Source organism: Octopus bimaculoides, chromosome 25, assembly GCF_046866305.1.
Source record: "Octopus bimaculoides isolate indiv1 chromosome 25, ASM4686630v1, whole genome shotgun sequence".
NCBI lineage: Eukaryota > Metazoa > Mollusca > Cephalopoda > Octopoda > Octopodidae > Octopus > Octopus bimaculoides.
In genome coordinates this window covers 20,886,439-20,900,904 of record NC_142952.1, presented here as the reverse complement: position 1 = coordinate 20,900,904, position 14,466 = coordinate 20,886,439, and the positions used below count along the sequence as shown (strand labels likewise).

Below are 14,466 nucleotides of genomic sequence, written 5' to 3'. Positions count from 1 at the left end.
GCCACAGGTTATGGTCTCACTTGGCCTGCCGGGTCTTCTCAAGTACAGCATATTTCTTGGTCACTAGTCATTGCCTCGGTGAGGCCTAATGTTTGAAGGTCATGCTTCACCACCTCATCCCAGGTCTTCCTGGGTCTACCTCTTCCAGTTTCCCTCAACCGCTAGGGTGTGACACTTTTACACACAGCTATCCTCATCCATTCTTGCCACATGACCATACCAGCATAGTCGTCTCTCTTGCACACCACAACTGATGCTTCTTAGGTCTAACTTTTCTCTCAAGGCACTTATACTCTGTCTAGTATGCACACTGACATTACTCATCCAGCAGAGCATACTGGCTTCAGATTATGATTCTGAAAAAATTAAATTTAAATTTGTGTTTATTTTTTCCATATTCTTAATCTCCGTATTTTCTCATGTAGATTGATGAAAAAAAAAAAAAAATCCCCAAAAAGTTTTTTAAAAAGTTAAGAAAAAAAAAAACAAAAAAACCCACTTTTATTTCAGATGAATTACTTTGTCATATTTCTAGGGAAAATTACTCTGAAAGAAATCTTTGCAGGAAGGTGAGTAGATTGATTACATTATGTTATTGCAGTTTTGTGAGATTCGGCTGTTATTTCTAGCATGTGGATAACCTTCTTGAAGGCTTGAGGGTATACTCTTTTACTTGTTTCAGTCATTTGACTGTGGCTATGCTGATGCACCGCCTTTAGTTGAACAAATCGACCCCAGGACTTATTCTTTGTAAGCCTAGTACTTATTCTATCGGTCTCTGCCGAACTGCTAAGTTACGGGGACGTAAACACACCACCATTGGTTGTCAAGCGATGGGGACAAACACAGACACACAAACATATACACACACATACATATATATATATACATTTATACGACAGGCTTCTTTCAGTTTCTGTCTACCAAATCCACTCACAAGGCTTTGGTCGGCCCAAGGCTACAGTAGAAGACATTTGCCCAAGGTGCCATGCAGTGGGAATGAACCCGGAACCATGTGGTTGGTAAGCAAGCTACTTACCACACAGCCACTCCTGCGCCTATATATATATATTTTTTTTATTTTGTTGAAAAATTGAAATTTTACAAACAATTTTTTTTTCAGAAACATAATCTTCTACGTATTTTTCTATGTATTTTGCAAAAAACAAAAAAAAAATTCTGGATAAAGTGAAAAATGAGGAAGGAGGGGAATTGAAATTTTGAAAATGCAGTTTTTGAAAAAATTTTTTCCGAATCGGATCCTCCATAACCAAAAACGTGGGATTCCATAAAAAAAAAAAATCAATATATATCCATTTTACCCAAGTTATGATGGAAAAATTGGATCTTGTGAATTTTCTGAAAGTCCCTTCCCTAACCCCCCAGGATCGTCAGCATGCATTTTTTTTTTTTTCATATTCGTTTTCTACATACTTGTTAACACCCACCAGGCTGGTTTATTTTTTTTATTTGTTCCTGGGTGAGGATATTTGTATTGACCATTTCAGCTAACCCAGCCACAGTAAACCAGTACAAGACTTCCAGGGAGTGTTACCTATGATAGGCAAGAATCCTATCTATGGATGGGGAGACAAATTTCTCAACTCTATGTTACAGACTTTATAGTTAAACAGTGTATTAATCCTTCAGCATTTATACTGGCCATATTTGGCTAAAATATTCTACCTATTATATGTTCAAACAGGCCAGATCTGACCTGTGGCACCTACCTTACACTGCCATTCTAAAATTAAATGATCACAACATCAAAATCTCAAAGCCATAAGATAATGAATGATTAATCAAAACAATGGGAATAAATAAGCATTATATCTGACAAGATTAATTCTGAATGCTAACAAGTTAATATAACAAAGTTTACCTCAAATAATTTTGGCCTCAAAGCTCACAGCACTTCTTTTTTTTAAACTTTAATGATTTACTTAGAGATGGAAGGTTAGAGTCCTTAAGCTTAGCACTGACTTCAAAATTGGTGAGAGGAAGAGTGGAAAAAAAAAAAAGAACAAACATGGTTCATGGGTTGTTGTAGTAGAAGGCTGTATATCATAATATCAGATTTGTCTCCCAGACCTAAGACCTTGTTCAAATGGTTGTAACATACAGTAAAAAACATTTTAGTAAGTCCTAAATATTACTATCTCAACTCCTAGGACTCATAAGGGCCAGTTGTCCATTTTTCATAATGTATAACTGCTTGAAATCGCAACAATCCCTTTGAATGGAAAGCCAGCCTGTCAGAGGGTTGCTAATTTACAACTGAATGAATTGGAACAATATGAAATAGTGTCTTGCTCAAGAACAAAGTACACTGCTCAGTCCAGGGATTGAAACCATGATTTTGTGGTTGTGAGTGCAACGATCTTAGCCACTAGGCCATGTACCTTCACATATCATACAATGGACTCTGCCAATTGCAGCGAAGGATCAGGTGGCGGTGTAAAGTAAAGTGAACAACAAATTAAGCTTGGAGAGGAATAAGCAACTAAAAAAAAATAGTGCCTTTGTTGATGAATCAGTGAAATTATTAAGGATTTACAGAAGGTTTTCTGATTGATAGCATTCATCATTTCCCTATTGTTGTCTTTTGACAAAGTAGAAGCCTCCTGAAAATACAGCTGGTGAAAAATGTGTGTGTGTGGGGGGGGGGAAGAACTATGTGTAGAGGCTACAGAGAAACGAGCTGGGTATGATATACCGGGTGTATAAAGATTGACTTGTATAAAGGGCAGAGTGCATATAAGCTGAGAGAAAAAGGGAGAGAGAGAGAGAGAGAGAGAGAGAGAGAGAGAGAGAGAGAGACTGACAGACTGTATATAAAAGACATTATCTAGCAGTATACTAACTAGCTGTATATTAAAGACATCATCTCATGTATTCAATGAAAGAATGATGACTGCAATGGTATGCACATGTAGTGTGAATGGATGATACCTACTACACAGAAAAAGTAAAAAGTACTGTGTTAACAATGGAAGTAACTTGTAATGGAGAAGACCTAAAAAGAGACAGGAAGAAACGATGAGGTCAAATCTTAAAGATGTGAAATTTCATGACTGAAATAATGTCAAACCCAGCATGGGAGACAGCTGCTAAATCAATGATAATAAGGATGAGGATGTTGAGGAGATAATGACATGACAACTTTTAATGCAGAAACTCTGCTTGATAGATACTTCTCACTGAAATGAGGAAAAATGTGTCTAACCAAAACTACATACATACATATATGTAAATAATAATAATGGCATTTTTTATAAGCTTAAAGTTTATAGCAATCACTTTGCAAATGACTAAGGAAAATAGTCTATATATATAGTCAATGGAACCAGGCCTTGCCACCTCCTGTCGAACTGTTCAACCCATGCCAGCATGGAAAATGGATGTTAAATGATGATGATGATGATGATGATGACAATGACGATATATATGTATGTTTGAATAGTTAACATAAAGAAAAAGCAGTATTCCAATAAAAAATTCTTTTTAAATCAGAAAAGAAAAATTTGAGGAAAAAATACATTCACATGTACACATTATATATACATATGAGAGAGAGATGGATAAATAGATAAATGGATAGAAAAAAAGATGAACAGATGGATAGCTAGTTAGATATATAGATTGACAGACAGTCAAATAAATATACAGATAGACAACTAGATAAATAGCTGGGACAAAGAAATTTATAAATTGCCAACCAGACAGACAGATAAATAAATAGATAAATGGATAAGCAGATAAATAGGAAGACATGTCAATAAACAGAAAGAAAAAAAAGAAGATATATGAATTAATAAATCAGAATGCAAAAAACTATGCATGCTTGCAGGACAAAAAAATGCATGGTATAATAAAGTGTAAAACAAACTTTGTTTTTGTTTTAGTCCTAATTAAAACATGCTAAAAAATGTTATATTTAATAAACATAATCAAAACAAACATTAATAGCAAAACATCAAAACCTGGTTCATTTAAACATTTCAATCAAATATAACAGAAGAAATGTATGCATGTGTAAAAATGTGTTTGAATGAGAATGCACATAGAATAAGTACATATGAATGTATATGTATGTTTGCATATACACACATATATACATACCATGTGTATGTGTAAATCAGTATACACATGTGTAAGCATGAGTACATCTGTTGGAACCTAAGTGGATGTGCATGGACATATATGGAAGTCTGTGCATATGAATGTGAATGTATACATTTACAAGAATAAAGACTCTCTCACATAGACACACACACCAAAAAAGGAGGGAGTAACCAGTGTGAATACCTATTGAATTGCTTGCAATCATGAAGCCCAGCTGTCCTTCCCAATTCAAAGAGGGATAAGGAAAGTATGTAGAGCAGGTAATGGTGGTGGTGGGAGGGGGACAGGTAGTAGTTTCAGTTAGCTGATAAGTTGTTTCAATGAGCTGATAGCAGCTGGTCTGTATCTATTTTCTGGTCAACACTTAAGAAACTGACCTGATTAGGACTTTATTAGGAGGAAAACACCTCTTGTTCATCTATTTTTGTAGAGACCAGATCTGATATGTATTTTAACTTCAGTGAACTTCATCATCATCACCATCATCATCAACATTTAACGTCCATTTTCCATGCTGGCATGGATTAGATGGCTTGACAGGAACTGGTAAAGTCAGGGGCTGCACCAGGTTCCATAGTCTGTTTCAGCTTGATTTATATGGCTGCATTCCCTTCCTAATGCTGACCACCCCACAGAGTGTACTGGGTGCTTTTTACAAGGCACCAGCAATCCCACCAATGTTTTTTATGTGACACCTTGATTTTCATATGTATATCATCATCATCATCTCCATTTAACAATCTTTTTGTTTTTCCATGTTTACATGGGTTGAAAGATTTGACATGAAATGAAGAGCCAGAGGGTTGCATTGTTTCTACAACTACAGGTGCTTCTTGATACCAACCATTTCACATAGTGTACTAGGTCAAAGTGGAGGCGCAATGGCCTAGTGGTTAGGGCAGCAGACTCGCGGTTGTAGGATCGCAGTTTCGATTCCCAAACCGGGTGTTGTGAGTGTTTATTGAGCGCAAACACCTAAAGCTCTATGAGGCTCCGGCAGGGGATGGTTTTGAACCCTGCTGTACTCTTTCACCACAACTTTCTCTCACTCTTACTTCCTGTTTCTGTTGTGCCTGTAATTCAAAGGGTCAGCCTTGTCACACTCTGTGTCACACTGAATCTCCCTGAGAACCACGTTAAGGGTACACATGTCTGTGGAGTGCTCAGCCACTTGCACATTAATTTCACAAGCAAGCTGTTCTGTTGATCGGATCAACTGGAACCCTTGTTATCGTAACCGATGGAGTGGCAACAACACACTGGGTCAAAACATTGGTGTTCCAATGAGCCGAGTGAGTTGAGTACACAGTCATTGTAAAAAGGAGAAGTTATTCTCCTGTGACATACACAGCAGCAACCAGCATATTTTGCATCTGAACTTGCCTAGAATGGGTTAGGAATAAAAATGCAAATGATTGTTCCAGATCTTGTTGTACATGGTGCATATATATATATATATATATATATATATATATATAACTGACATCCACACAGTTTCCATCAACCAAATTAACTCACATGGCATTGGTTGGCCTAGGAGCTACAGTAGATGACACTTGCCCAAGGTGCCATGCCAAAGGACTGAACCCAAAACTATGTCGATGCAAAATAAACTTCTAAACCACACAGCCATGTCTGATGTAGATAACTACATAACCAAACAGCAGGAAAACCGTTCAGAAGTTAACATATTCACTAACATATTCAGTAACAATAATAAATTTAATTTATCCTCAACAATTTTTAGTTTTACCAATTTTGAATATATCACTCCTGTTTAAAACCTCTGACCTACTTGACAATTGCATTTCTAGCTCTGACTTGAAGGAAGCTTTACTTCTTGGCCTCATGTTTTTGTGCACAATGATGTTGTTAAACCTCTGTTAACAGCATCATATGCAGGTCCTTTCTGTTTTCTTTCATGCACAGATAAATTTTTCACTATAGACCTTAATGGATAGACTAAAAAAAGCCTTTGTAGAGAAAACTGTCCCTGTTCCCACTGCAGATGACTCACACACAGCATTACAAACACGGCCTGCACACCCACCTTCACATTCCACGACTACCATTGGGATCGATCAGGTACCTGACAAGGATTCTGGATTATTTTTCTGGTTTTTTTAAAATTAATTTTTGATCGCCATTGGGTTCATTTTTAGTATTCTTGTTTGTGAGAGCAGTTGAGTTTATTTCAGATATTCTCATTTTAAAAACATCTCTGGCTAATTGTTGAAAGGACATTGGTGTTGCCTTGGCAGGGGTTTGTGCTGTCTGAGTGCTCATTTTAATTGTTATAAGCTATCTTCTTGCTCATGGAACTTGAGGTTCAAATCCACTCAAGGTGTTTCATAGTATTTCTCAACAAAACATTTGTTTATTTTACATTATCTTAGTTGTTGCTCAGTTGGCTCCGTGCAATTCCAGAGCCAACTGTTTGCCTTCATTCCTAGCAGACAACCAGTGTACAACCTGCAGCAGAACATTCCAAGCACTCATCGGCCTGATTGGCAAAAGCTAAATGCACCATGACCCATCTTCTCCTCCTATGTAATGTCCTTGGTCATCATTGACAATGATAGACAAATATTATTATTATTTTTATTATTACTATTATTATCATCATCTTAGTTGTTATATAGCTCCTCCCCAACTTGAGGAAGGCTATGTCTAGAGTGATCTCCTTTATTCTCTGAAATGATAGAAAAATTATTCATCATGCTTACATCTTAAGGACCTACAAACTGTGAGAGATATGAAATAAATAATTTTTAATGGTGGAAGCTAGAAATGACAGCATGCAGAATATTGGGTTAAAGAAAATCTCGGATAGAAAAAGTCAAAGCAGCCCTCCAACTTTTTCCATTCAAGAGGGATTTTAACCCAATATTCCACATGCTATTATTGATAGCTTTATTTACTTCAAAATGTCAAAAGTGATTTATTATCTATAGCTCATTGATTTAAGGTTGTCTTTCTCTCATTTCACAAGTATTTCTAATTAGATTTTTGATGTTTCATATTAATCCCCACTTAAATGTGGGCATTCTGTTAGAACAAGCTATATTGCAGTAGTTACCATGAGAGAAATTCTCATATTGGCTTTTTCGCTGCAAAAAGCACTTGTGTATATCACTAGCAGGGACATAAATCCTCGCCACCTCCAGTGCCAAGACCACCAAATCAGGTGATTTTGACCTTCTTTTCTCTCATGGTATCTACTGCAGTATAGTTTGTTCTAACAGAACATTCATGTTGAACTGGAAATAAACATTATTGCTAGGTATTAATACTACCTCTGTTGCTAATATGTTTTTTAACAAGTTTCATATGAAATACATTCACCCTAGCAAGGTACACTTGTGACTTTATCATTAAGAAGCTTGCTTCCCAACCATGTGGTCTTGGGTTCAGTTTCACTGTGCACCACCTTGGGCAAGTGTCTTCTACTATAGCCGCTGGCCAACCAAAGCTTTGTCAGTGGATTCGGTAGGCTGAAACTCAAAGAAGCCTGTTGTGTGCATGTTTGCATGTACTTGTCTAGACATCATGTGCTAATTGTAAATGAGCATCACCTTAATACAAGTGATGTCATTCATTTCCTGTCCTTCATGGGGAAATATTACTTTGTCTGGTGAAGGTTGGTGACAGGACGGGCATCCAGTTGTAGAAAAATCTGCTTCAACATATCCTCCTCACCCATACAAGCATGGAAAACTGGGTGTTAAATGATGATGATGAAGAGAAAGAGGATACTGATGAATGGTCATGGTGGCAGCAGCGATGATTATGATGAAGATGATGATGATGATGATGATGATGATGAGGAGGAGGAGGAGGAGTAGGAATGTTTGTGTCTGAATATGGTGTGGATTCAGGCATGGCCAAATGATTAAGAAATTTGCTTTGCAATTATAAGCTCATAGGTTTGATCCCATTGCACATCTTGGGCAGGTATTTTACCAGTCTTGGGTTGACCAAAGGTGTGTCAATGATATTGGTCAGAGAGAAACCGTACAGAAGAGAAGGAATGTACTAATAGAATGATTTAAAGGTCTAGCCTTGTCTATATAGCATCCATAGTTATCAGAGTATATGTATGTGTGTGTGTAAATATGAAAGTGTGTTTATGCCAGTGTGTGTGTATGTGTGTATGAGAACATATAAAAGTATATTTATGTCAGTGTATGTACATTGTGTAAATATAATAGTGTATTTATGCCAATATAAGTGCATTTGCGTGTGTTTAAATACAAGTGCATTTATGTTAATATAAGTGCATGTGTGTGTGAGCGTGTAAATATGCGTAATTGTAACAAAAAGAAGGTAACTTAGAAAAAATACAAAAAACAATAAACTTACCAATAATTTTCTTTCTCATATATGGTACCAACAGGAAATAGACTCCCAGGGCAACCAAAATTCCAACACCAAATGTAATGATGAAGACACCATAGAGAGGGATTTTGTCAAATCCAAGCACTGAAAAATAGTGTATTATTATTATTATTATTATTATTATTATTATTATTATTATTATTCCAGGGTCGATAAAATAAGTACCAGTGAAACACTGAAGGGAGGGGTCAATATAATCGACTGGTCCCCTTCCCCAAAATTTCAGGTCTTGTGCTTATAGTAGAAAGGATCATCATTATTAAGGCGGTGAGCTGGCAGAATCATTAGCATACTAGGCAAAATGCTTAGCAGTATTTCACCCATTGCTACATTCTGAGTTCAAATTCTGCCAAGGTTGATTTTGCCTTTCATCCTTTTGTCGAAAGATTAAGTACCAGTTAAGCACTAGCTGATCACTATGTTCTGAGTTCAAATTCTGCCAAGGTCAACTTTGCCTTTCATCCATTTGGGGTCAATAAAATAAGTACCAGCTGAACACTGGGGTCAATATAATCGACTCATCCCCATATCCCCCAATCTGCCCTTGTGGCAAAAATTTTAAATAATAATAATCATTATTATTATTATTAAGGCAGTGAGCTGGCTGAATCATTAACTTGTCAGGAAAATGCTTAGCAACATTTTGTCTGTCTTTACATTCTGAGTTCAAATTCTGCCAAGGTTGACTTTGCCTTTCAACCTTTTGGGGTCAATAAAATAAACACCAGTTAAGCACTAGAGTCGATGTAATCAACTTAGCCCTCTCCTGAAATTGCTGGCCTTGTGCCAAATTTTGAAACCATTATTATTATTATTATTATCATTATTATTTTAAAAAGATTGACGTAACTCTTCACAAGGGTAAACCGACAAGATGAAGAGCACGATGCAAATGCAAAAGATATTTTATTGGTTGAACGATATTTTGACAGTAAGCCTGTCTTTGTCGAGTTCAAAATAAGAAGTGATCAAAATTCAAAATTATAGAAATTTAAATTTAAAAATATGAACGAGAGCAACCAGCATCCACACGTTGATGGAAAGACATCATCAGTCTTTAAGTTTCAATTTTATAACAGGTGAAAAGAAAAAGGCAGAAAAAAAGTGGAAAGAAAAAGAAAAGGAAAAAGAATATTTAATCAGACAGTTTTGTATAAATTTGATGATGTTCTCGTACCATTTTATTCATTCCTCCAGGACATGCTGTTAATAACCTGCAAACATATTTCTTCTCTTGCATTATGAGAAGTGAAAGTGAAGTAGATTCAGAATATTTTCTGAGAATATGCACTTTCATGCTTTTTTCAAAATTGCCGCTGTTTGAAGTAAAATATTCAGCAAGTTCTGTTGAACTACTGTTATTGTGCCTGATGTCATATCTGTGCCCATTAAATCTTTTGTTTAATTGTTCTGTTGTATAACCAACATAAATCAAGTTGTATGGAAAAAAGTGAAAGGGATACAGTGAACTTGCCATAAGGAGTAGAATATCCAACGTTTTGGATTCAATCCTTCGTATGCCAAGCCAACCCGTCATCACCCACTTCAACACTGTGAATCATTCCGTTGCAGATTTATCAGTGTATGGTATGGCCTTGCACCACGATCCCCACCTTCTCTAGGAAACGAAAGGAGCAATGTCTCATATTTGATCTTGGCACTATGTCCCCAACAAGTATGAATGAACGTTTTTCCTTTCACCTTCTCTTAATTCTTTTTTACCCTTTTTAATCCTCCTTCCGTGAAGGTGCATGGCTCAGTGGTTAGAGCATTGAGCTTATGATCGTGAGGTTGTGAGTTCGAATCCCAGACTGGGTTGCATGTTGTGTTCTTGAGCAAGACACTTTATTTCACGTTGCTCCAGTTCACTCAGCTGTGAAAATGAGTTGCGACATCACTGGTGCCGAGCTGTATTGGCTTTTGACTTTCCCTTGGATAACACTGGTGGCATAGAGAGGGGAGGCCGGTATGCATGGGCGACTGCTGGTCTTCCATAAACAACCTTGTCCAGACTTGTGCCCGGGAGAGTAACTTTCTAGGTGCAATCCCATGGTCAGTCATGACTGAAGGGGATCTCAGCATAATCCTCCTTCCGCACTCTCTCTGTAACATTCCCGTACTTACTTACCTCTACTCTCTCCATCACTCTTGTTTTTCTCCTTTGTACACACCCTCTCCTATAATTTCTGTTTCACGTTAGCAGCCCATGTTATTCTGCATCCATTATCAGTTGAAGCCAGTTTTTCAAACTGAGAGGATGTAAACTCTGACTTTTTGTCTCTTTTTCTTCTCTTTTTCTCTGCCCCCTGATGAAGGATTGAATCCAAAACGTTGGATATTCCACTCCTCACGGCAAGTTCACTGTATCCCTTTCACTTTTTCCATATTTTTTCAAGTTGTGCCAACGCAGAGCTATCAGACTATAAATCAAGTTATGTTTTGTGTATTCTGCCATGTACACCAAATGGGAATCTCTACATGTCCCACCTTCTGTATAAACTATAACAGAAATGTTATGATTCTTGATGGAATTCACTTGACTCATGTTGTTGCACAATGAACAGGGCTTACCTTTTTTGCAGCTGTTTTTCAAGGTACAGCCTGCAGATACTCCAATGTTCGTTTTCTTGGAGTCAGAAATAGAGGTCAGTAATTCTCTTATATTCTTATTCCATCTAAAGGCTACAATAGGCAGCTGAGGAAATATCTGTTTGAAATGAGGATATTTTTCTCCAGATGCTAGTAACTTGCATGCAACACTTTTGAAATGCCAGTGAAATTTCGGTGCCAGTTAATCACTGAAGGAACTTTGTTATCTATTGTATTGTGTTCACTAAAACGTGAAGGTTTGACTATCTTTGCTAATCTTAGCTATTTCATTTGCTATTTCCTTTAATCATGATTCACTGTAACAGCGTTTGACATAATGATGTACAAAAGCACTTGCATGTTTCCAGTAATCTCCTATGTCAGTACAAATCCATCTCATCCTCAAAAATTGGGATTTCAGATTTGACCGAATATGATGTGGATGATGTGGGCTTGCAAAATAATTCTGTCACTATTCTGCCTCCAAAAAACTATCTTTTGTGTCCAAAAATTCAGCGCTAGTTTTTGAAAAACTAGACATATATTTTATGTTGGACTTAAACCCATAGTTCTTAGTGTAACAGTTACAGAAATCAATTAAACTATCCTGCATTCCTTCCCAAACAAAAAAGACATCAACCGTAACCAGAGTATTGGTTCATGACCATGTAGGGATTTGAATGTCTTCAGTAACTGTATCTCGAATTTCATCATGAAGAGATTAGCGAAATTAACTGCCATGGGGGTACCCATGGTGCAACCCCTCTTCTGGTGGTAAAATCTTTGTCCAAACTTCAATGTGTTACTTTGTAACACAAACCTCAATAATCTACAGAGAAAATTTGATGGAATACTTCTGTTTGACCGTTTTTTGAAGGCATCCATGCATGCTTCTACCCCTTCATCGTGGTCAATATTGGCGTTTAAGGAAGAAACATCCATGGTTACCAAAAACAGTTCCAAACACAGCCTCGGTGCTTAAAAAAATTGTTGATATTAGACACAAAACCAAAAGTATCCCAAATATAGAAACTTGATCTTTTTGCAACAGGGAGTAGAAAGCCATCCAGCCATTGTGAAATCTTGGCTGTACAACATTCATATCCACTGCAAATTGAGCTCATTAGAGGAAATCTTTTGAACTTTTTGTGCATTTTAGGGAGACCATACAATACAGGTGTTCTTAGGGAGACCATAAAATACAGGTGTCCCCTTCCCATAAAATTGCTAGCGTCATGCCGAAATTTGAGACCACTATTATTATTATTAAACTAGGTACAGGAGTAGCTGTGTGGTAAGTAGCTTGCTTACCAACCACATGGTTCTGGGTTCAGTCCTACTGTGTGGCATCTTGGGCAAGTGTCTTCTACTATAGCCTCGGGCCGACCAAAGCCTTGTGGGTGGATTTGGTAGACAGAAACTGAGAGAAGCCCGTCGTATATATGTATATATATATATATATATGTGTGTGTGTGTGTGTGTGTTTGTCCCCCTAGCATTGCTTGACAACCGATGCTGGTGTGTTTCTGTCCCCATCACTTAGCGGTTCGGCAAAAGAGACCGATAGAATAAGTACTAGGCTTACAAAGAATAAGTCCCAGGGTCGATTTGCTCGACTAAAGGCAGTGTTCCAGCATGGCCGCAGTCAAATGACTGAAACAAGTAAAAGAGTAAAGAGTATTATAATTGAAGGTCAACTTTGCCTTTCATCCTTTATGGGGTCGATGAAATAGGCACCAGTTGAGTAATGGGGTTGATGTAATCAACTAGCCCCCTCACCAAAAATTTCAGGTCTTCTGCCTATAGTAAAAAGGATTATTATTATAATTATTTTTGTTATTATTATTATTATTATTGTTAAGGCAGCGAAGTGGCAAAATTGTTAGCGTGTCGGGCAAAATGCTCAGTGATATTTTGTCCATCTTTACATTCTGTGTTCAAATTCTGCCAAAGTTGACTTTGCCTTTTATCCTTTGGGAGTCAATAAAATAAGTATCGATTGAGCACTGGGGTTGATACAATTGACTTACTACTCCTCCAGAAATTGCTGGCTTTCTGCCAAAATTTGAAATTAATATTATCAATCACAGTTTGAGAAGTGTACCAAGGGATTCAATTTCTTTTCAAAACGAGTCATGTATATCTTAGAAATCATGCTGGAAATGATCAAAGTTAATAAGAAAACAAGCAAAGTACCCAGCAGTGGAAAATTTCTCTCAACAAATTCCAGTTGACCCACACAAGCATTGGAAAGTAGACAATAAATGATGATGATGTTGATGAATAGGATGGATCATCATGGTCTGGGACAGTTCCTATTTAGAGTTGCTGTCTGACAGGTCACAGGATCATATCCCACTATGTTCCATTTTGGCAGTGTTTCTATGGTTGTGGGCCCTTCCTAATACTAAGTACAGTGCCTACTAATGCTTATTTTCTGCATTATTATGCATATGTGTATTGCCTGTTAGTAGTCTACATAACAGAGGTGCAGTGCCTAGTAACACTATTTTATGTATGTTGAGAATGAATGTAAATCTTATGGACATTTTCAAGTGTTGATAAAATTAGTGGCAGTCAAATACAGGAGGTTAATATAACTAACCATATTTCTAGCCTTGTGTCTCAGTTAGAAATTATATTGTCAGTATCATCTATGTTCTGGGTTGATAAAATCCTGCAGAGGTTAATAGAATCAGCACTAGCCAAGTACTGAATGTTAATATTAGTTTCAAAGTTGATTACATTGACCTCCAGTGTTCAACTGGTACATTGATAAACAGGATCTTATTAGCAAGTTGTTTTTTTCATGTCTCTTTTTCTTGAACAGACACACTACAAATAGAACTTTCTCTTGCTGCTAATGAACAGAGCACAGAAGAGCAGGGTAGAAAAGGGTAGAGAAAAGCAGTATCCATAGCAGTCAAGAATTGGTTAACAATGACAGTAACAGCACTACCAAGCTGCAAGAATCAACCAAATCATTCCAGTAGACTATACTGTCATGCTACTAGACAAACCATTTGTCTCCCTATCTCACTGACAAACTGTTATTGCTGTGTAAATACTTGTTCTATTGTTTTTAGTAGTGACAATGTTAAGGTGTAAGCAATTAAAAATAGATACTTTTGTATTAAGATCTCAATGGAATTTGTGTTTCTTCCACTGACATCAACTCAACCAAATCACACTGGTGACACACATACAGAAATATCTTATCATTACAATTTTTTATCGTTTGTCTTTTACTTGTTTCAGCTTCAGCAAGTACAGCATTAGGCTAAATACATAATGTATCTAGTTACATATCTTAGATATACACAAATATAAACAGCTAATATAAAGGTTTTAAGG

At 36.9% G+C, this 14,466-nt stretch overlaps 1 protein-coding gene across 3 annotated transcripts in view; it reads right to left on the bottom strand.

Annotated features, from left to right (window-relative positions):
- Positions 1 to 14,466, bottom strand: part of LOC106876782 (sodium-dependent phosphate transporter 1-A) — a 312,083-nt gene that overhangs the window by 49,318 nt on the left and 248,299 nt on the right. For all 3 annotated transcript variants that reach the window (XM_089341906.1, XM_052976433.2, XM_052976432.2), the window contains one exon: positions 8,488 to 8,607. In XM_089341906.1, the coding sequence (XP_089198032.1) occupies positions 8,488 to 8,607 (120 nt within the window). The remainder of the gene's footprint in view (positions 1 to 8,487; positions 8,608 to 14,466) is intronic.